General features: G+C 36.4%; 1 protein-coding gene across 1 annotated transcript; it reads left to right on the plus strand.

Annotated features, from left to right (window-relative positions):
* Positions 1–3,814: 3,814 nt before the first annotated feature.
* LOC137839195 (uncharacterized) lies at positions 3,815–4,195 on the plus strand. The gene has a single exon (XM_068648320.1). It carries the CDS (start codon positions 3,815–3,817, stop codon positions 4,193–4,195), a length of 381 nt encoding a protein of 126 aa, XP_068504421.1.
* Positions 4,196–24,890: the final 20,695 nt, after the last annotated feature.

The following is a 24,890-nucleotide window of genomic DNA, read 5'->3' on the forward strand; positions in this document are numbered from 1 at the left end:
GACAAGGAATTCAAGATCCCCACCACGGAGTACCGACCGTCCATCCCGTGGTGTCGACCGATCATACCGTAACGATTACAAACGCCGAACTGACCATAGCCAGGCTTCGCGGAAACGCAGTGAAAGCCCCGTTCGGCGTACACGCGCCCGCAGTACAAGTCCCGACCGAAACGCCCGCCCTCGCCAACGAGTCCGCGAAGTCATCAACATGATTGTTGGACCCGTTACCTTGGGCGAACCGAACCACAAAACAAATTACATAGCCGGGGGCTTTGCCGGCGGCGGGTGCTCAAATTCCGCCCGAAAGAAACATCTCCGGGACATCCAGTCCGCTCATGCTACCACGAGGAGGCGTCCACACATACCTCCAATCACTTTCACTGACGACGACTTCACAGCCATAGATCCAGCCCAGGACGACCCTATGGTAATCACCGTGGAAATTGACAAGTTCGCAATTGCCAAGACTTTGGTCGACCAAGGTAGCTCGGTTGACATATTATACTGGGAAATCTTCAAGAAAATGCGCATCCCAGAATCAGATATTCAACCCTATAACGAACAAATTGTAGGGTTCTCAGGTGAACGGGTCGACACTAAGGGGTATATAGACTTATATACAACCTTCGGTGAGGAAGACGGTCTCCACAAAACAATAAACGTACGATATCTTCTGGTCAACGCTCAAACTTCCTACAACATCCTGCTCGGTCGTCCGTCCATCAACAGATTAAAAGCAATTGTTTCCACCCCACACTTAGCCATGAAATTCCCTTCGGCAAATAACGACATTGCAACCATCCATGTCGACCAAAAAACCGCTAGAGAATGTTATGTCGCAAGTTTGAAAAGTGAGCCAACTCGACGGCTCTACACGACCAATCCGGACGACCGACACCCGCAAAAAAGAGGACGATCCCCAACCCGACATTCCGGACGGCGCATGTCCCGTCGACAGATGATAGCCCTTGTCGATCTCGACCCTCGTATGGACGATCCCCGAATGGAGGCAGGAGAAGACTTGCATCCGTTTCCACTTCGCGATGATCGCCACGCTACGCATATCGGCACTTCGCTGAAGTCGGACGACCGAATGGCCATCGACACGACACTTGTTAAAAATGCCGATCTGTTCGCCTGGACGGCCGCTGATATGCCTGGCGTAGACCCACAAGTTATCACTCACCGATTATCACTGTATAAAGAGGCTAGGGCAATAGCTCAAAAGAAAAGACATCTAGGCGAGGAACGACGCCAAGCCGCACGTGACGAAGCCGATAAATTGTTACAAGCTGGATTCATTCGGAAAGCCCATTACACCACATGGCTAGCCAACGTGGTTATGGTAAAGAAAGCGAACGGAAAATGGCGAATGTGCGTTGACTACACGGACCTCAATAAGGCATGCCCAAAAGACTCTTACCCTCTGCCTACCATTGATCGTCTCGTTGATGGAGCGGCCGGACATCACATCCTCAGCTTCCTTGATGCCTACTCAGGTTATAATCAAATCCAAATGCACCCGGCCGACCGAAAGAAGACAGCCTTCATGACTGATTCCGATAATTTCTACTATGAAGTTATGCCCTTCGGACTCAAAAATGTCGGGGCCACTTATCAAAGACTAATGGACCATGTATTCCACGACATGATCGGCAGGAATGTTGAAGTCTATGTCGATGACATTGTCGTCAAGTCCGACTCATGCAAGCAACATATTGCTGACCTAAAAGAAGTTTTTCAGGCCCTCCGCCAACACCAGATGCGACTCAATCCTGACAAGTGTGCGTTCGGCGTCGAGGGGGGGAAGTTCTTAGGTTTTATGCTGACTCATAGAGGCATAGAAGCTAACCCTGAGAAATGTAAAGCTATCTCTGAAATGAGAAGTCCCAACTCCATTCAGGAAATTCAGAGACTTATCGGCCGACTCACCGCTCTATCCAGATTTGTTCCTAAACTTGCCGAACAAACGAGACCCATCGTCCGACTATTGAAAAAAGCATCCCGCTTTGAGTGGTCGACCGAATGCGAGGAAATTTTCCTCCAATTGAAAACTTTTCTATCTTCCCCGCCGGTCATCCAGAAATCGGACGCCAGAGAGCCCATTATAGTCTACCTCGCCGTTTCACACGAAGCCGTCAGTTCAGTCTTAGTGCAAGAAATTAATTTTGAAGAACGGCCAGTTTATTTTGTCAGCCGCGCCCTCCATGGCGCCGAAATCCGATACCAAACAATCGAAAAGGTAGCTATGGCTCTCATCATTACCGCCCGACGAATGCGTATGTATTTTCAAAATCATCGTATTATTGTTCGGACAAATTACCCCATTGTAAAGATTCTCACTAAGCCAGATTTAGCCGGACGAATGATCGGATGGACGATAGAACTATCCGAATTCCATATTCAGTACCAACCACGAGGAGCCATCAAGTCGCAAGCTCTTGCTGATTTCGCAGCCGAACTCACTCCTTCCTCAGCCGAGACTAAACACTCATCATGGATCCTATATGTGGACGGCTCCTCCAATGAAAGGTCGTGCGGCGCTGGAGTCGTTTTGGAAGGCCCCGGCGAGATTGTCATCGAGTAAGCCCTCAAATTCGACTTCAAAGCTTCAAACAATCAAGCCGAATATGAAGCCATTTTAGCCGGTCTACGCCTCGTTCAAGAATTGGAAATCACAAAGTTAATCTATAAAAGTGATTCCAGGCTTGTCATCGGCCAGCTTAATGACGAATATGAAGTCCGAGAAAGCTTCCTACAGCGATACTATCACTTAGTCAAACAGTCGATGAGCACCTTTTCTGAAATTTCCATGCAGCACGTTCGACGCGATCACAATACTCGCGCGGACGCCTCGTCCCGGTTAGCAACCACGAAGTGTAAAGGAATGCATAGGTCAGTCATCCATGTTACGCTTGCACGCCCAAGCATCGACCTACAGGAATGCCTAACGACCGACGCGGAATCTACTTGGATTACCCCAATTAAGCAATATTTACTCGACGACACATGTAGTCCTCCCAGCAAAAAAACCATGAAGCTGCAGGCCGCCCGTTTTGTCTTAATTGGCGACGACCTTTACCGCCGAGGTTATACCCGACCACTCCTTAAATGTTTGACGCCCGACCAAGCTTCCTATGTCGTCCGAGAGTTGCTCGAAGGAATTTGCGGAACTCACTCTGGCGCACGAACAATGGCAGCCAAAGTATTCCGGGCCAGATACTACTGGCCGACTGTCCAAGGCGACTGCACCAGTTTCGTCCAAAAATGTCTTAAATGCCAAGAGTTTGGCACTTTGTCCCATCAAAAACCTGAGGAACTTCATTTTATGCTATCACCTTGGCCGTTCGTCCAATGGGGTATGGACATCATTGGCCCTTTTGCCCCCGGTAAAGGCCAGTGTAAATTCTTGCTGGTCGGCATTGACTACTTTACCAAATGGATTGAAGTTGAACCTCTGACCGCGATCACCGCTCGCAATGTCCAAAATTTCGTATGGAAAAATATTGTTTGTCGTTTCGGCCTCCCACAGATCATCATCACCGATAACGGTCGGCAGTTTACCGACCGGACGTTAGCTGAATTTTACGAGAAACTCCACATCAAACACATCGCCAGTTCAGTCGAACACCCACAAACAAACGACCAAGCAGAAGCCGCTAACAAGGTCATTCTGAACGAGCTGAAGAAACGTCTTGGCCCAGCCAAGGGTAACTGGACTGAAGAACTCCTAGAAGTCTTGTAGGCATATCGCTGTACCCCTTAGACGACCACACAAGAAACGCCGTACAGCCTAACATATGGCACTGAAGCCATGATCCCCGTCGAAATTGGAGAACCTTCCCTCCGCCGACAAACCCTTGATCTTGACCTGAACAAGGAAAGTCTCTCCGTCGGCCTAGATCTTATCAACGAACTTCGAGACAAATGTAGAATTCGCGAGGAAGCATGCAAAATCAGAGCAGCCAGACGGTACAACTCCAAAGTTAAACCAAGACAGTTCCACAAAGGTGACTTAGTATGGCGAATGCGAGGTGATGCCCGGAAGGAAGGCGACAAGTTTTCTAGCAATTGGGAAGGACCATTCCGCATAGCAGACACAGCAGCCGGTGGAGCCTATTATTTAGAACATTTATCTGGAAAGGGCATACCGAGAATGTGGAATGCCACGCATCTCAAATTTTATTACAGTTGAATTAATATAAGTGTACTCTTTCCTCGCTCGGTCGGTTTTTCCCTAAAAGAGGGTTTACGACCGAGAAGGTTTTAATGAAGCACTATAAACCACACCCCACGTCTCCTATTTCTTTTTCACTCCCAAATTATGCCTCGTTCGGCATCCGAATTACCATTATTACTTAACGTAATCAGAAATAATTATGCCTCGTTCGGCATCCGAATTACCATTATTACTTAACGTAATCAGAAATAATTATGCCTCGTTCGGCATCCGAATTACCATTATTACTTAACGTAATCAAAAATAATTATGCCTCGTTCGGCATCCGAATTACCATTATTACTTAACGTAATCAGAAATAATTATGCCTTGTTCGGCATCCGAATTACCATTATTACTTAACGTAATCAAAAATAATTATGCCTCGTTCAACATCCGAATTATCTTATTACTTAAATGTCATCATTTATGCCTCGTTCGGCATCCGAATTATCTTATTACTTAAATGTAATTAGAATCATTTATGCCTCATTCGGCATCCGGATTATCTTATTACTTAAATATAATTAGAATCATTCATGCCTTGTTCGGCATCCGAGTTATCTTACTACTTTAACGTAATTAGCACCGTTTATGCTTTGTTCGGCATCCACATTAGCATCAATCTACTTATATATAAACCAAACCATGTTTAGCAATTATAAATACTTGTTCGGCCTACGCACTACCTAAACTATAAATACTCAAAATACAAGTGTATCTTGCCCACATGCCCGGTCCAGCAATTTTTTAAGGAACATTGTTCATCAATTCTTCGAATGAGGCGTCCGACTGTGGACCAGGAGTCTCCGCCTCAGCCTCTTCATTAGAGTTGTCGTCCGAGTTTGCCAGGACCAAATTTCCATCCACCACTATTTTTTCGATATCATACCGATCGTCCTCCAGTGGTGCCCCATGCAGACAGGCCGCTTGTTGGATGCCCAACCGGAAATACTCCTCACTTATGCGGAGCATAAAGTCTTGGCATTTTGTCACTTCAGCTTTGAGGGCCTCCTCCCGGTCGGCCCCATCCTTCAACTGCACCTAAAGACCCCTTTTTTGCTCTTCACACGCCTTGACGGCCGCTCGCTCTTCCTCCAGTTGGCCTTTCAGCTTCTTGACCATCCCGGCCGACGCCTTCGAAGCTTGGTTTGCTTCAGTCACTTCCTTCTTCAAGCGAGGAACGGTGACGGTCGTAACTCTCTCGAGTTCCTCGATCACCGTTCGGCTCGCCATGAGCTCCCGGCTTTGCAGTTCTAAAGTCTCCACCATCAACTTTGTTGTAGGGATGGTGGAGAGCACTTCATTCTCCTCGGCCGTCAACTCTGTCCGAAGGTGTGAAGCAATCTCCAAACCGGCTGTCAATAAAGAAGGCTCACCAACCGTTCGGGATGGCCCCGGTCGGCCTTCTTGATTCCCCTTAGGGGGTCGCCCCCTTTTCTTTGCTGCGGCCGCAGCTGTGGTCCCCGCAGCAGGCACCACGGTAGTCGGTCTAAGCGGCCAACACCCCACTTGTCTCAAGCGAACCCCCTTGTCGGTTCCTCTGTTGGCGCAAATTATTCATGTACTCGTTCAAGGATGCGTCCGTCCGTGTCATGATTTCTGCAAAACACACAAGAATTAAACACTATTAATGAAGTTATTCAATCACAAAAAATTTGCAATCACATACCAATAAAATCCGCCCAGGGATCGGACGACGCATATAAGGCAATTATTTCCCTTGTTGGCAATTTATGCGGGAGCTGGTCGAATATCGCCATTACAGCCTTACCCAGCACCGACACGGCCGGACGGAAATTAGAATTCAGGGCAACGGGATTCTGCATCCAATGAAATGGGAACCTTGTTCCACCCTCAGCAGTATAAAAATACTCCCGGCCGTCCGGTTCCACGAATATATTAAAATACCTCTCTTTGAAATTCTTGTAAGAGGTGGTAAACGCCGCGAATCGCACACTCCCCGGGCGGCTCACCAAGGAAATCCAACTTACCAGACTAACCGGATACGTACTATAATAAAACAAAAACACTTCCGCCATGGGTGTCAACTCAAAAAGTTGACACACCATTCGGAAGGCTTGTAAACACGCCCATGAATTTGGGTGAAGTTGCGTCGGAGCTAAGTTAAGGATTCGTAGCACGTCCATGGTAAAATCATCGAACGGCAAGGTCACTCTCAAATCAGTAAATAAAGTTGTATACACATAGAAGAAATCTACAGGTGCATTCTCCCTCCCATGGCAAACCCGGTCGGTATACCCACATATTTCGGCTATTAAAATATCCGAGGGTAAACCAAACCGCACAACCGGCACCCTCGCTATCACCTTATCTAGGTCGTCCGGTTTTCTAAAAATTGTAGGAAAGTTCCTAACGCTAATATCCACCCAGTCGTATGTTGGACCTCCTGACCCACTTGTACTCTCACCACTCCCAGACGAAGAGTCCTCACTCCCAGATGACTCTATATTCACTATCCTATTTGAAGAATGTTGAGACGACATAACTAACCTCAACGCGCAGAAACACACAGCCGATCGACAACTTTAGCTCGTTCGGCAACACACGTTCACAATATGGACTCGGCACTCGGAGCGACTCGGATGTCAGATTCACACAAAGACACAATTTACCCAAATGCGAACGCTATTTATAGCATTCCTCCCCTTCCCTCAGCCGTTAGATGCACATTCATCCTACGGCCTCAGCCAGTCGAAAGTCGAACCGTCACTTGATCTCCACTGTCGGATCGATCTCTGTCCCATCTGACCAAAAGCGAACGTCCCGTCATTCCGTTACATTTAATGCCTGACACCTCGAAATGCACATCAATCATTACGACTCTTCGGCTTTTATTCACCTCGAGCCTGGGGGGCAAGTGTACCGGTAGACATCGGACGGACGTGGCCGACCGACCGAATGTATAATAAATGCAAGGGCATTTATGTAACAAGCCAAAGTAGTTAAGATACACCCCCGAAAAATAAGGAGAACGCGCTTAGAGAAGATATGTTCCCCGGGCATTCCGGAGCACGACTGGCAAGACCTATCCACAACCACCCTGAGCCCAAGGGATAGAAAGCCCATTAGGCAATCCTATAAATACTGTGCTCAAGCCAGAGAAAGGTACGTTTTCATTCACTTACTAAACCACACTTAGAATCTCATACTTACTTGAGCGTCGGAGTGCCTTCGCAGGTACCCTCCCCCGCCCGACCGAAGAAGACACCAAGAAGGAGCGGCCGACCGAAGAAGAAGAAGACCGACACGTCAGCAACTATACTACGTCAACCGACCGTGCCTGGGCCCCATCTCTCCACTCAGGTACACACTTGTTTGTACTCATGTAAAGAATTGAATTTGTGTTGAATTTTTGTTAGAAAATTAAGTTGAGTTAAAGAAAAAACAATTCATTGTAACCTTTTAAGTTATGTGTGATTTAAAGGTTTTACTATTTTTAGTGCAAAAAAAATCCCTATGAGTCAACTAAGGTACTCGGTAATTTTGTTTTTTTTTAAATTTATTTGGACAAACTCTACAGACCAATTCGTTAAATTTCGTTATCTACAAATCTACTTGACTGAACTTTAAGGTCGGACCAACTCGAAAATTTCGTTTTTTACAAATTTACTTGGGTGAAAAAACTAGTAACTTTGTCTCTACAAATCTACTTAGTTGAACCATAAGGTCAGACCAACTAGTTAATTTTGTTATCTATAAATCTACTTGGTTGAATCCTATGATTAGACCAACTCGGTAAAAATGTTTTCCACAAACCTACTTGGTCGAACCCTAAGGTCGGACAAACTTGATAACTTTGTCTCTACAAGCTGAGATAAAATTGTCACATCGGGCGACGCTTCGAAATTCGTGAACCACCCACCCACTGTACTAACGTTTTTTCATGCCAGACACAAATAAACCTCTTTGTACCATTCGATCGTCATCGCTTAAAATGTATTTCTTCGTCCCACTTAGCTCAGGCCCAATAGACAAAGCTTAGCCCAAGTAAAAGCAGGTCCAATGGCCATGAAAGAGATTAGCCTTGACAGATGACGAATACCCTAAACACTCTACTAGAAACAAAAACAAATTGAATATACAACTGAATTAGTTAATTACCATGTGAAATTCCTCTCATTATAATCTTCAAACATCTTAAAATGACAATCTTGAAAGGTTGACCCGAAATCCACCTGTAAGATGCGACCCAGATTTATTGACGAGAACAATAAAACAATAATAAAAAACTAATAATAGTAATAATAATAAATAATAATAAATTAAATAAATTCAAATTTTATTTTTTAATTTTCTAATATTTATTTATCCATTTAAGAGATAATATTGAAAAAAATAATATAAGTTATACAAAATTTGCACATTTTTGAACAAACATTTTAATGTATTTATTATATTAGTTTTTAATATATATATTACTTATGATTTTTTTAAAATTTATGCTTACAAAATAAGATGTTAAATAATGTATAAGAAATTATAAGAAATATATAATTATTTATCTAAAATTATTTTTAGACACTATTTAAAAAAAAGAAAATTTAATGACTTAAATAGTTATTATAGGTAATATTAATTTTTTGAACAAAAAATATAAATGGTGAATTAAATTTGAATTTGTATTTTATTTTATAAAATTAATTTAATGTTTATCTGGCGTAAGTATTATGCTTTTCTGATAATTAAAATTTAAATTTTAGTTTTTAATTTAGTAAATTTATTTATTCATTTTAAAATAATATTGAAAAAATATATAAATGAGAACAAAATTGAACACTTTTGTAGGAAAAATTTAATAATACTAATAATAATATAAATAAAATAAATGAATGCAATTGGATTTGTTGACCCCTTAAGCAGCACTCCTCCACCTGTGATTTGTATGTCTTTGACAATAAATCTCCACATTCTCCAACAAGTGGTCTTTCCCCTCCAACAATTCTGGCTAATTCTGAAATAGAAACATCTATTTCTTCTGCCTTTCCAACATTTTCAATGTTGAATTCAGAGCCTTCCCACCTCTCTGACATCAACCCTAACATTCTCACCAACTGTAAGTTGCACTCAGGCTTTCACTAAAGTCTGAATTACTTCAGTAATCTGAGACGGAATATTTCTTCAGTCATAGTAGACCACTCATCTAGATATGGAATTTGAGTTTCAAGAATTCTTGACAAAGTCTTTGATCTCCGTAAAAACTCCAGCTCTATGCGTTTCTTGTTTACAGAATCAAGCATTTCTAATATTGTCATTGCTTGGGAATATAGTGCTTTCTGTCTTTCAAATCAAATCTCCATTGCAAATAAGGATTATATAACAATTTAAGGGAATGCATATCTTTCCCATGACCAGACCCTTTTAAACTCTGAGGAGGAACAGGAGGCAAACTAAGCCCCCCTGACTTAGCTAACTGATTTCCATCCCACGCTGCTTGGAGACTGAAGATATTCTTATACATGTTATTATATATTAATTAGTTTTTAAAAAAATTAATCACTATGTTTAATTGTTTTATATTTAAAATTGAATTATATATATCTTATTATCATATTAAATTATTTTAAAAAAATTAGAACCCTCACGTTTAAATTATTTTAAACAATTTAGAATTTTTAAAAATTAAATGTGATCAAATTCATCTTTTAAAAAGAAAATTGAACTTTGTAAAATTAAAAAATAAAATTTATTGGAATAATAAGAACTAGGGAATAATAAGATTATTAAGCCTTTAAACTATTTTAAAACTAACCATTTTTACAATTTATATTAGATAAAACATTTTAAACTTACTCTCTTTAGCTTTAATTATCATATATGACCTGATAATAATCAAACTTATACTCTTACTTTTTAAGATAATGTTTCTTGATATCCCTTCAAATATAATTTATAGAAAATATGTTACATTATGTCATATTTAAAATTAAAGTGATTACTTACTAACATAGAACAGGTTGAAATGCACCTTACATGATATGAAAAAAAATAATTTTAAACAATAAATTCATAAAAAAAAATTAAAGACTAAAACCAAGATTAATCTGGTTTATAAAAACTACAAACACGTATTTAAACATTTTATATATTCTTTTTTTTCATTATAATTATAATATTCGTTTAAGGTTTTTTCGCCTTACCAATAAATTATTTAATATTATTTTAATTTTAATATGATTTTTTAAGCAAGTAACTAAATTCTAACGATAAAAAATACTTATAATTTATAAGAAAAAAAAAGCCTTTTAATTACTCACTTTAAAAGTAAGTTAATTAGAGACTATACTATTTACTGGAAAATAAATACAACTTTTCTATCATTACATTTCAAGAAATACTTAAATGAATTAATCAATTATTTTTTTTTGAGAAAACTAATTTTAAATATTTAATAAAGTCAATTACGTCTTAAAAGATGGAATGATAAAAATTTAGATATGAACAACCCTAAAAAAATATTTTTGATAGAAGATACAAAAGTAAAACAAAAACAGGATAAAAAATAAGAAGAATATTAATTTTGGCACTGATGTGTACATTAGAATAATAATAGCAATGATAGTAGAAATGATCGCAAAGATGGAAATAGAAATCTACCTAACCATATAAAAATAATATATCCTAGTGTCACTATATAATAACAAAAGTACTCTTTAATAAAAATAGAAAAAATATAAATGAGAGTTTGAAATAAATTTGTTTTATAATTGGATATCAAGAGATGTGCCAGACAAGTTTACACAATATTCAATGAAAGTTGAGTTAAATATTTTAACTGAAATCCAAACATCACAAATAATTAAAAAAAAAGTAGTTTAAATTTAATATCTATTCAATGATTTTAAATTTTTGAAGATTCTTTTTAAAAATTGTGATTTAGTCCAAGTTCTCTTGGAGAAATTTTTTTCTAAAAATAGTATTAATGTCAACGAATTAAAAAATATTTCAATGCAAAATAATAATAATAATAATAAAAATAATAATAATAATAATAATAATAATAATAATAATAATAATAATAAATTAAGAAGGTTTTTTTTTTCATTTTTTTCAGTTCTGTAAGTTAAGTTTAAATTTGCAATTGCAGCTGTCAATAAGATGAACATATCATCAACAAACAAAATGGTTGTTTAAAAAATGCGGCTTTGAAATATATTAAATGCTTATTGTAGTAATTTTATTTACAATTTTATACATTCTATTTTTACACATTTTTACTTAAAAAAATTTATATACGGGAGTATTGTCCTAAAAGAGAAATGTGACAAGAATGATGGAATCTGTGAATTTTAGAAATTATGTGAGATTAGGTCGATGCCAATTGGCAAATACATGGCTCATAATAAGTGGGTAAAACTGAAGATGTATTCATCAATTAACTCTCAATAACAAAAAAAAAAAAAACAAAGAAAATGACATTTTGGTGTGTTTCTTTCTTATTGGACTACTTAGGTGACTTTTAACAGAAGAAAAAGTTTTTAACAGAAGAAAAAGTTTTTAACAGACAAATTACGTGGCTTGTTATAATATGACTACTTATAGGAAAAAAAATAAATAGTTTTTATAAATTAAAACTAGTTTATATATAAGTTAAAATTTTAAAAATTATATGGAATTTCTTCTGTGATGTGTGTGCCTTGAATCATTCAAAATATTTTAGAAAAAATTTCTTTTATGATTTTTTTTTATGATTTTTTTGTTTTTTTTTGCAAATTATTGAATTAATTTTAAATAACTGGCTAATTCGAATTAAGTAATTGAACAATTACTTAACCATTTATGATGTACAAATTACCAAAAACTATATTTTAAATACTATGATTAACACTTGCTGCATTGCTAATTAATTAACAATCCATAACAATTAATAAATGTCATAATCATTATAAATATAACTTTTGTTTAATAAAACATGAATACTAAAATGTATTTTTCAAGATTTTAAAAAAAATATGTAAATATATGAAATATATTATCAATTTTGTATCACCAACTCACCTTTTCATATCATGATATGTGTAATTTAATAAGTTCAACAAGCTTTAAATAGAATAAAAAATATTAAGAGATAAACTTTAAGTCTAACTCAATTCTTTTATAAAATGAGATTTATATCTATTTATATATTATAAAATGTTTTTATTTTTAGTCGATACGATATTTTATAAAAAAGTTATAAATATTTTTTTAAACGAAAAATAAAGACTCTTTTAAAACCATATTTTCTTTGTGTCACTTATGTTTGAAGACAAGTATTTTGCTTTGGCATAAAGCATGAGAGGTTTGTGAAACAAGGATTAATTAGAAACATTAATTTGACTAAAGCTTAATAATGTTTTTGTTTTCTTCTTTCTAATTCACCAAAGTAGCTCTACCATCCTTTCAAAACATACGTCCAAATTTGAGTATGGCATTTTCAATAATTGAAGTTGATAAGAACATGACCCTCTTTAGTCTTTTTCATGTACATCTTTTACGTTTTTATATTTCACGTAACTTTGTTAATAACCTTCTCTAACTGTCACGTTAATAATTCACTGGATGCTATTCATTCCATTAATGAATTGAAGCTTCTTAACATCTCTTTTCTCCTATATATGTAAGCCACTAAATATACCACCACAAAATATAACACTTTTTTTTTCTTAGTAACAAATTATAACTTTAAGGATATATTTTTCTTATAACCTATGAGGTCAATTAATAAGTATTTAACATTAATGTAAAACAAACTTTTACAAAGTTAAATATTTTTTTATGAAGTTTAATGGTTTGAATTGTTAATCCTTTTATGTATGAATCTAATAAAATAGAACTGTCATTCCATAAATGTATTATTATTTTTTAATTTTTTTTATAATTATTAGTTTTATATTAAGAAAATTATTAAATATAAATTAATTTTAGAGAAAAAAACAATTAGTTACTATATTGATTAAATTAGATATTATTCTAAAAACTAAATAATTATTGACTTTTAAATTAGTTTCTGTTATTAATAAATAGTTTCTAAATTGATATCTAATTAGTTAGGTAATAAAAACTTTGATAGTTAATTAGATACCAATTTCGAAACTATTTATCAATAAAAGAAATTAATTTAAAAATTAATAATTTTTTTAATTTATAAAATAATATCTAATTTAATATAAATAATAGCTAATTATTTTTTATCTATAAAATTGATTTTTATTTGATAATTTTTTAGTAGTCTAAGATAAATCTCCTCGAAATCATTAAATTGTATAAAAAAAATCTAATAACAAATTGAGAAATGTGTACACTGAAATTTTTTTTCTTGTCTTTATTTCTATATTTTGAGCTTTAAAATATATTAATCCAATTTCCTTTCTCACTAAGATTCTTTAACTTATGCTTTCATTTTCACTCCCATATCTTATTTTAATTATTATCTTTTATAAAATAGTTGTCTTTTTTAGTTTTTATTTTATCTGGATTTTTACTATTTAGAGGGGTCAATACAACACATAATAGAATACACTACCTTCAAATAATAACGTATCCAACATAACAAAATTACTAATTTGCATATTAATTATTTTATAGATAAATTGCTAGTATTTTATGAATAGTTGACACTATAAAATCGTTTATACTATCAACAAAACTGTCAAATTTAAACTTTTTCTTCTTGAAAGAGACTCCATGTACATGAAAACATGGGAGAAGATCTTCTTACAATACATCTGAAAATGAGTCTGGGTATTTGCCAAAAAATGATTCTCAGCTTCACATTATCTGTACAAGGATTTTACACTGAAGATTGAAACTTTCATTCTCCAGATGATGACATCTGTGGGAGCAATGGAGTTTAGATAAAGGTAGAGATATATTAGATTTTAATAAGAAAATTTAAACTTGAAATTTTCATTGAAAAATATATTTATCTTTAGTGTCTTATATGGTGCATTAAATAGAATTTTATCCAATAAAGAATTTCATCCAAGAAAGCTTGAGTTTCAAAGAAAATGAATTGATTATACATTACAGCCAATACGTCAACTTTGATTGTGTTGATTGATGAAGTGTCAAACCTTATACGTTTCGGACCCTATAATCATGAAATAAACTCTGTTTCCCCAAAAAAATATACAACAACTGGCACCACTTGAATCAACATCAAGACCGTATTAATGCCACATTTTGCAATTTACCACAGCTATTTTGGGGTGAAGCTTTTCGAATGATTCCAAATTTGCACCACTTTACATACATTCCTATTATGAGTTTAATCTATATCATGTTCAAATTTAAAAGGAGATATTTATACAGGTGCCCTTAAAAACAATTAAAACCTTGTCTTAGATAGCTTGCTTAAAAAACTGTACCGAGAAAAGTTTGATTCTATTTTTGTTTTCTTGTTAATTAAAACTATTTTGCAAAAGAACTTTCAAAAAAATATTTTGAACAATAGAAAATAATTTGTTTGTTAATTGTTGTGCTTGGAAATATTATGCAAATTTTGGTCTTCGGCCGAGGACGATGGAGTTACCTATAAAAGGTATTGTGAGACCTAAGTTAATATTTTGTATATGGTGGTTGAAGGTAATAAATATTGGTTATTGTGTTCAAATGAGTTCGTTGTTCAATGTTTCTTCTAAGATGCGTCATCGGTCAATGTTTAAAAGACGTATACTACGATAACCTTGACATTATAGACTCTCTTGACTTCGATGCAACAGGTAGTCTAAAGAACTTGTCATTTTCTTTCTTTTCGGGTAGTGTCTCGGTCCTGACTTTATTTTTGAATTCACGTAATTCTTTGAATTGCATGAATTTTGCGGCTCATCAATGTAGTTCATCAAGGTCGGTCGCGAGTTTTTAACACAAGCTATCAGTGGAGGGTCCTGACCTTAAAGTCACTACGATGTGATGCAAAGAAACTTCGAGATTGAGCCACTTTTTCAAACCTTAACATGAATGCTCAGAGCGACTCCATTTTTTCTTGACGAATGTTGACCAAGGCGATAGATGTTAGGTGATGGGGGTCGATTACTTGCGAACTGAGTCCCAAATTATAGTAAATAAGGCGTTAGTGATCACTATCCGTAAGGACTTATCCACGTTGTATTGTGCAAGTCCTCCATGATACAATAGAAACTTCTCAGAAATTTTCCGAGAATCAGAACTAGCAAGTAAACTCCTCTTAGAGTGAGAACCAGAAAACGCAAAAAAATTATATAGCAAAAGGAAAGAATAATGGAGTGAAGAGGAAGAGAAGAAGAGAAGAAGAGAAAAACTCGAGTGAGTTGTGCTTTTTGGAAAAAGGAAGGCGGTATTTATAGATGAAGGAAGAGCAAAAGTTCACTGCGAAGATATGGAACTACTCCATATCCAAGAGCCAAGGAAAATGGAACCATCCTAAGTGTTGGCCATCGAAAGTAAAGGGACCACCGGAAATGTGGGGAAGACCGCGAAGAAGAAAGAACACAGAGAAAATGAAGGGCGTGGACCTTCCTGGTTGTGCGACCACGATTCTGGGTGGAGAGGGCAACGTCACGCATCAACCTCAGAGCAAATTTAGTCTCCACTGCACTTCCGAGATCCCCTCCAACAACACCGAAAAATCTCTAGGGTTTATTGCGCATAATTTGTTTTTGTTTTGCAATATTTGTTCATACGGTTTTACAACAATCCCCCACATATTGCAAAAGATAAAACATAGAGACAAAGAAAGAAAGAAGAAAATCCTGGGTTAATCTAAGATGTAATGCATCAGAGCTGGTATAACGAGCTATATGAACCAGTCTTAGATTGATGAACTTAACACATAATGTAGTTGGTATAACAAGTTATACAAACCAAGACACTTAATATGTATTAGAGGTTTATCAATCACAATACACCCCAACATTACTTGTTGTTATCGCTGTGTTGCGCTTAGTACGTCATGTGTGTGCCCGGTATTCATGAGTGCTATAGAGATCTTGCGAAGATCTCATGCAAGCGACCCCACTTGACATACATATAGGTGATTAAGTGTATGCTGCAAATCATACACCACCCATAAGGGATATGAAAATCATTAAAACTTTGCAAATCGTTAAAACTCTTTTACCTAAGAATTTAAACCATAAAGTTTATCCTCCCGATAATGCAGTGTCTAACACTTTCACACACCATAGGAATGGACAAAACAGATATTAAATCAATTTTAGTGTTAGAATAACTAAAAGTGACTTGTTTTTACCCATATGAACCTTATTCACGGGATCTCCAACCATAAAGGTTGAGTTTCCATCACTTGTTTGTTTGCAAGTGGCTTAAGTCCCATTCCCTTCAATGTTTCTAAAATCATTTTTCTAGGGGTTTAGTCAGAGGATCTTCCAAATTCTGTTCTGACTTTACATAGTCAATAGAAATCGTTCCACTCTTTAGCAGCCGCTTCATTAAATTATGTCTCAATTGTATATGTATGTTCTTTCCATTCTAAGTTTTATTTTTGGCTATAGCTATTGCTGAGTGATTCCCTAGTGGTAACAGGGCAGGTTACGGGAGAATACCAGGCCAAGGACCCTCAGATGGCCGCATACCTAGGGTATGTCAAGATCTTAAAAGAGACTTTTGCGGTGTTCGAGTACACGTCCCTAGATAGCAGAATGCCCGAGCTGACTTGCTAGAAAAGCTCGCCAGTTCAAGTAAGGGGGGCAGACAGAGGACAGTCATACAGAAGACCCTGAGAACACCTCGAACCACAACAAGTTGCAAAGCAGAAGTCCAACAAATAAACACCTCAAAAGGCATTAAGAGAAGTTACCGGTCGCTGACCCAAGAAACATTGAAAACACCTAGAATAAGCGCATACAACATATCAAGGGAAGAGTCGTTGCACATTTTCCTAGTTGAAGAAGGAGAAACTTGGATGACACCCTATAGACTCTCCTTGGGTTTTCTGTTTTTTTTTTCTTTTCTGCACTGGTTTCATTCTGTTTTGTTTTGTAATAGACCTATAAACTGGTTTTAGTTTGAACTGTTATGCATGTCTATGGTGTGCTTCTTTTATTCCATGTTCTACTCTGTTTGATGAACCCAAAAGGGGGAGAAGGACAGATGAAAGATTGCTCACATAAGTTGATGATTTGGTTCAAGCTGCAGGGAGGTAGCACAAAAATCATATACTGCTATATTATGGTTTTATTTCTAAATTTTGTTGTGCAGTTTTTGGAAGTTAGTACAATGCAGGTTTTGATCATCAAAGTATTCAAAGCAAAGGGGTTTTTGTCTCCATCAAACAAGGGGAGATTGTTGAAGATGAATGATGCTCATCTCTACCTTGCCTTAGTGTGTTTGATGTAGTTTTTAGCTAGGTTGCTTTGAAGGTTGCAATGTGTCTTAGATGATCTTGTACTTTAGGTTTGTGTGTATTCAAGGTTGCCTTTTGCTGCATGACCCATCCTAGATGCCAAATCAAGGTAGTAAGATCAAGCACATGATGTGGTTAAATGGTTTTGGAAAAGCTTTTTAAAGTTTTCTTAAAAGGTTTGATTCAGTACAAAAATAAATCTGTTTTCTTGAGAAACAATAGGTTTATTTTTGCTCTGTTGAAAGGCTTTTCGAAATTCAGTTAGGGCACCAAAGGTAAAGCTCAGTCTATTATTTCAGTTAATCTGAGCTGACAGTTTTGTTAACTTTTAACCTGTTGTTTTTAGAATCAATCTGTTGTTTTTAAAACTGCTCTGAAACTGTTTTTTGAAAAGTGGTTAGAAATTATTCTCTATAAAATAAAATGCCCTTCTCACATGAAGGGATGCTGAACAATCACAATTTTGACAAAGATAAAACATTTCGTGTGTGAAAAAGAGAATTGAAAAGGTTTTGCAAAGGTTTTTCAAAAGAGAAATACATGTGAGCTTGTGCTGGTTGAAGGTGTTGGTACTGTCTTGGAGCAAATAGAACAACTGGTTTATGTTCTTGCAACACAGTTTCAGGTGTAATATTTCCCTTATTCGTTCTTGTAATAGGTATAAGTGTTAGTCACTCTTTGATAGTGTTTCTTGGAGTGCAAGGTGTGCTGAAATAGTTTTTTTCCAGCCTTGGTTGTTGAAGTTCTTGAAGGGTTCAAGAACTGCTGTGTATGCTGTAATTAATTGTATCTGTTTTAGTGGATTCCACCTTGGAGTAAGGTGAACTGGACGTAGCTCTTGATGAGTGAACCAGTATAAAAACTCTCTTGTGTTTCTCTTCTCATCCCTGCACTTATTTATGAGTTTTCACATAATCTGTCAAGAAAGGAATCTGTTCTTTTGAATCTAAATCTGTTAACTCTGGACCTGATTAAATCTGCCATTCTAGCTTGTTAATCAATCTTCTAAACATAAATCAAGCTGCTGTGTGAATATGTGATATGGCTAAAGTGTGAATTGTTTTCCTTAACTAAACTGTGACATTTGTCCATTCCTCTAGATGCTTTGAGATTAAGTAAAATTGATTAATCTTGTGATACAATGTGCAACTTTATAAGTTGTAAAAGTTAATTAATTTGTTTATGCTATTCTTGCTGGTTGATCTAAACCTTGTTGATCAAGTTCTGTTTGTGCTAAAGTCATTTGTAAAAACAATCTGTTTCATTTAAAATCAATATGCTCTTTTCACCTCTGTTACACTGTAAATCAGTTTCTTTTGCGAAAATTTGATAAGCTCAATTCACCCCTCCCCTCTTGAACTTGGACACTGTTTAACTCTAACAATTGGTATCAAGAGCTAGGGCTTGTAGGTTACTCAAGTGTGTGCAGAAATGTCTGAATTCAAGATGCCTTTTGCTGAAGGAGCGTCTATCAACAGACCTCCCATGTTCGGTGGTGTTAACTATGCTTTCTGGAAAATCAGGATGAAGATTTTCATGGAGTCCATTGATATGGGTATTTGGGATGCAGTGGTCAATGGACCTTTTATACCTATGCAGGTTGTCAAAGAAGAAACTGTAAAGAAGCCTTGGTCTGAATGGAGTGAAAGTGAAAGGAAGAAGGCTCAATATGACTCTCTAGCCAAGAACATCATCACATCTGCACTGAATATGGATGAGTTCTTTAGAGTTTCTCAATGTAACTCAGCTAAGGAGATGTGGGAGGTACTAGAAGTAACCCATGAAGGGACATATGATGTGAAACGAGCAAGGAAGCATTCACTTATTCAGGAATACGAACTGTTCAGAATGCAATCATAAGAAAGTATTGCAAATGTGCAGAAACGATTTACACATATTGTAAATCACCTCACTGGCCTTGGTAAAGTCTTTGACAAGGAAGAACTCAACATAAAGGTGCTGAAATGCCTTGATAGAAGCTGGCAGCCTAAGGTAACAACAATCTCAGAATCCAGAGATTTATCCAAGATGTCCACTGCTGCACTCTTTGGAAAGCTGATGGAGCATGAACCAGAGCTGAAAAGATTGAAAGAACAAGAAACTGTGGAGAAGAGAGCCAAAGGAATTGCCTTGAAAACTACCATGGAACATGATACAAGTGAGGAAGAAGAGAATCCTGAACATGATGAGACATTGAGTTTGCTCACCAGAAAATTTAGCAGATTTCTTAGAAAGAAAAACCGTGACAGAACTCAACAAAGAAAGAGGTATTCTAAATCCAATTATTCAAACTCTTCTAATTACACTTGCTTTGGATGTGGTAAACCAGGTCATATAAAGGTTGATTGTCCAAACAATCAAAACAAAGAAAAATCAGCAAGCAAGAAGAGTGAAAGAAGCAAAGGCAAAAGAGCATACATCTCTTGGGAAGAAAATAATGTATCCTCATCTAGTGATTCCTCAACCGAAAGTGAAGAAGCAAATCTGTGCTTCATGGTGAATGATGAAGAATGTAACTCTGATTCAGTAAGTGATTTTTCCACTGATTCTGAAAATTATGATCAGCTGTTAATTGCCTTTAAGGAAACACATGATGAAGCAAACAAATTAGCTGTCATTTGCAACATATTGAATAGAGTAAATAGGGTACTTGAACCGAAGGTCAAAGCTCTTGAGGAAGAACTGCACAAAGCTAAAACTAAATTGGTTAGCCTTGAATTAACATGTTTGCATGCATCAATAAAAACCTGTGATAACTGTAAGAAGCTGGAAAAACAGGTTGAATATTTGTTAAAAACACTCTCAAATTTCACCAAAGGAAGAGAAAATCTTGAAACTTTATTAGGTTCACAGAATGTTGTTTTTAATAAAAATGGTCTAGGATATAATCCTGGAATGAAAAGCAATGTGAAAAAGTTGTCCAGTTTTTTTTTTCCTTCCAAAACAGGTTTTTCCTCTTTTAGCTGTTCAAATACAATGCATTCTGCAACTTGTTTTTACTGTATGAAGTCTGGACATATATCTAGAACATGTAAAGCTAGAAGGTACCTTGTTCCTAAAGGATTGGCCAAATGGCTTCCTAAGGAAAGGTATTAATCATGCTGGACCCTAGACTAAAAGGGGTACCATATGTGCTAAATCTGTTTTGCAGAAGAATAGCAGGAAAAATCAGTGGTACCTGGACAATGGGTGCTCGAAGCACATGACAGGTGATTTGACTCAATTCACAAGTCTAACACTGAAAGCAGAAGGACATGTCACGTATGGTGACAATAATAGAGGAAGAATTTTTGGAAGAGGAGATGTTGGTACTAAAGACTCAACCACTATTGAGAATGTACTGTACGTTGAAGGGCTAAAGCATAATTTTCTAAGCATTAGCCAGCTGTGTGACAAGGGATACAAGGTTAATTTCGAAGCCAACACATGTACAATCTCAAGTGAAAACTTCTGGTAAGGTGTTGTTCACAGGTAGAAGGGTAAATAACATCTATTTCTTAGATACCATGAATAAGAACTCTGAAAATGAATGCTTGTTATCAAAAAGTGATGAATCTTGGCTGTGGCACAGGAGACTAGCTCATATCCATACAAATCATTTGAATAAGCTGAAGTTTAAGGAACTTGTTTATGGTTTACCAAACATAAAATTTCAAAATGATAGATTGTGTGATGCATGTGTAAAGGGCAAACAAATAAGAACCTCTTTTAAAACAAAGGATGTGATTTCTACAAATAAGGTTTTGGATGTTCTACATATGGATTTGTTTGGACCTTCTAGGACTGCTAGTTTGGCTGGAAACCTTTATGCTTTGGTAATTGTTGATGACTTCTCAAGATATACATGGACTTTGTTTCTTGCTTCTAAAAATGATGCATATAAAGCCTTTAAGAAACTAGCTAAGGTTCTGCATAATGAAAATGAAAATAGAATAAAACAGATTCGTAGTGATCATGGGGGAGAGTTTCAAAATGCAAAATTTGATAGGTATTGTGAAAAACATGGGATCACACATAGCTATTATGCTCCTAGGACACCCCAACAAAATGGTGTAGTTGAAAGGAAAAATAGGTCATTAGAGGAGTTAACTATAACCATGTTAAATGAATCTGGTTTACCTAAATATTTTTGGGCAGATGCAGTATACGCTGCCTCTTATGTGCTTAACAGAACCTTGATTAGACCCATTCTTAAGAAAACTCCCTATGAATTGTATAAAGGTAGGAAGCCTAGCATTAGTCATCTTAGGGTTTTTGGTTGCAAATGCTTTGTTCTAAATAATGGTAAAGATAATCTGGGGAAATTTGATCCTAAATCAGATGAAGGAATACATATTGGATATGCTATAAATGGTCATGCTTATAGAGTGTATAACAAAAGATTGCTTGCAGTAGAAGAATCTATACATGTTGTATTTGATGAAACATATTGTACTGTGCCTAAACCTGTTCTGGATGAACCTGGTGTGGATGATTTAAGAACCATTTTGCAAAAGAGTAAATATAGTGAGTTTGATGCAACTAATCCAAATACTGTCAAAGAATCTACTGTGAATGCAGGACTGCCTAAAGAATGGAAGACTCCAAGGGATCTCACACTTGACAATGTAATTGGGAAAATTGAGAAAGGAGTCTCAACAAGGAATTCACTTAATAATTTCTTCTGAACAGTGGCCTTTGTTTCACAGACTGAGCCAAAAATTCTGGAAGAAGCACTACAAGACAACAATTGGATAACAGTAATGCAGGAAGAACTGAACCAGTTTGAATACAATGAAGTGTGGACCTTGGTTCCAAGAAGACATGAGATGAATATCATAGGAACCAAATGGGTGTACAGGAACAAGATGGATGAACATGGGGCTATCACTAGAAATAAAGCAAGGCTGGTTGCTAAAGGCTATAACCAAGAAGAGGGAATAAATTTTGGTGAAACCTATGCAACAGTAGCACGTCTTGAAGCTGTCAGATTACTCTTAGCATTTTCCAGCATACAAGGATTCAAGTTGTTTCAAATGGATGTTAAAAGTGCATTCTTGAATGGTTACATTAATGAAGAGGTGTTTGTATCTCAGCCTCCAGGGTTTGAAGACTACAAAAATCCAGAACTTGTGTACAAGCTCAAGAAGGCTTTATATGGATTAAAACAGGCACCTAGACAATGGTATGAGAGGCTAAGTGAATTTCTGCTCTCTCAAGGATACAATCGTGACAATTCTGATAAAACTCTGTTCATAAAGAAGAAAAGAGAAGACATTATACTTGTGCAAGTTTATGTGGATGATATCATCTTTGGATCCACAAATGAAGAAATGTGTGAAGCTTTTGTTGCTGCAATGAAGAGTGAATTTGAGATGTCAATGTTAGGAGAGATGAATTTCTTCCTTGGACTACAAGATAAACAACTCAAGGATGGAATCTTCATAAATCAAGCAAAGTACTGCAAGGAGTTGCTTAAGAAGTTTGATATGGATCAATGCAAAGCAATCAACACTCCTATTTCTACAAGCTGTCAGATGGATCAAGATTGTACAAGAAAATCAGTGGATCAATCAAAATACAGGGGTTTAATTGGTTCCTTATTATACTTAACTGCTAGCAGGTCTGACATTATGTTTGCTGTATGTTTATGTGCTAGATACCAATCTGATCCAAAGGAATCACACTACAATGCAGCAAAGAGAATTCTGAAATACTTGCAAGGGTCTAAGGATGTTGGACTATGGTATCCTAACAATGTATCTTTAAACTTAACTGGTTTTTCAGATTCTGACTTTGCAGGTTGCAAGGTTGATAGGAAAAACACAAGTGGGACTTGTTACATGCTTGGATCAAGTCTAATCTCTTGGCATTGCAAGAAACAAGCTTGTGTTGCTCTTTCTACAACAAAGGCAAAAATACATAGCTGTTGGAAGTTGTTAAACTAAGTGACTTTGGAATTCTCTTAAACAAGATACCTATAAATTGTGATAACACTAGTGCTATAAATCTGTCTAAGAATCCTGTCATGCATTCAAGAACTAAACATATTGAAATTAGACATCACTTTCTAAGAGAGCATATAACTAATGGAACTTGTGATATCAAATTCATTCGCACTGAATTTCAATTGGCTGATCTTTTTACTAAACCTCTTGCTAAAGATAGGTTTTATTTTCTTCTAAATGAATTGGGTATCATTAGCTTAAATTGTCCCCTGCAGTAAAAATTTCAATATGTTATTTTATATTTTAACGTGTTCTCTCTCTGTTTCAGAATCACAGCCGTGACTAGGAAAGAGAAATATTTACTTTTCTCTCTCTCCTTGATCTTTGACTACTTTTACGGTTATTAACCAGCAGGTTTATGACAGTCATGTGGGGATATTCTAACTGATTTGATATCTCGTAGGTGCAACAGATTTGATTTGCTAAACTGAAATCAGGTTTCAATATATTCTTGCGTCAATCAACACCTGCACTTGTTGTACCACACAACAATAAAATCTATAGTATATCTGATTGAATTGATTTTTTTAAAACTTGTGATTCTTGAAATCTGATTTAAGCCCTATATAAATATGGTATTGATCAATTGTTTTTCACACTTTCTCATTCCTACTACAAGCTGTCCAGGTTCAAACCATTTCTTGCTTTAATTTCTATTTTCAAATGATCATCTGAACTGTTACTGATCTCCTTTCTAGCTGGGATTATCTTTTGGTAAACGGGTGCAGGCAACAACAAATCAAGCATGGCATCCTCATCACACAAAAAGAAGAAGTCCAAAGAGCAACCTAACAGCAGCCAAGGCATTCTGGAAAATTGGTTTGCTGGAGATTCTGAAGCCATGACAAGGTTCATACATGAGACAAGCAGAAAGCAAGTCAATGTGCCCAAGGTTTTGGAATTCTCATGGTTAAGAGAAGAAAATCTGACTGAAGCAAAAACTCTGCTCAAGCATCAAAAACTGAAAAGCTTCTTGGAAATGACTGGAAATGTCTATCCAGACCTAGTGAAGGTGTTCTACAACAACCTTATTCAAGATGGCAAGAATCTTGTTTCCCATGTGAAAGGAGTGAAGTTAAAAATTACTAGGGAAATATGGAGCAATGTGGGAGGAATCAAATATTCAGGAATGAAAGTGAGCAAAGGGAACACTGCTGGAATTCAAGGATTCAACAAAATGCAATTTTACAGAAGTTGTGTAAGAAATCATACTGAACCAGTAGCTAGATTTCATGCAGGTAATCTGACCTTAATTCCAAGACTCCTAGCTTACATAATTACTTGGCAACTTACTCCTAGAGGAAGCAATCATGCTACTCTTCATGAAAAGAATTTGATT

The sequence above is a fragment of the Phaseolus vulgaris genome, chromosome 3 (assembly GCF_051622355.1).
Source record: "Phaseolus vulgaris cultivar YP4 chromosome 3, ASM5162235v1, whole genome shotgun sequence".
Lineage (NCBI taxonomy): Eukaryota > Viridiplantae > Streptophyta > Magnoliopsida > Fabales > Fabaceae > Phaseolus > Phaseolus vulgaris.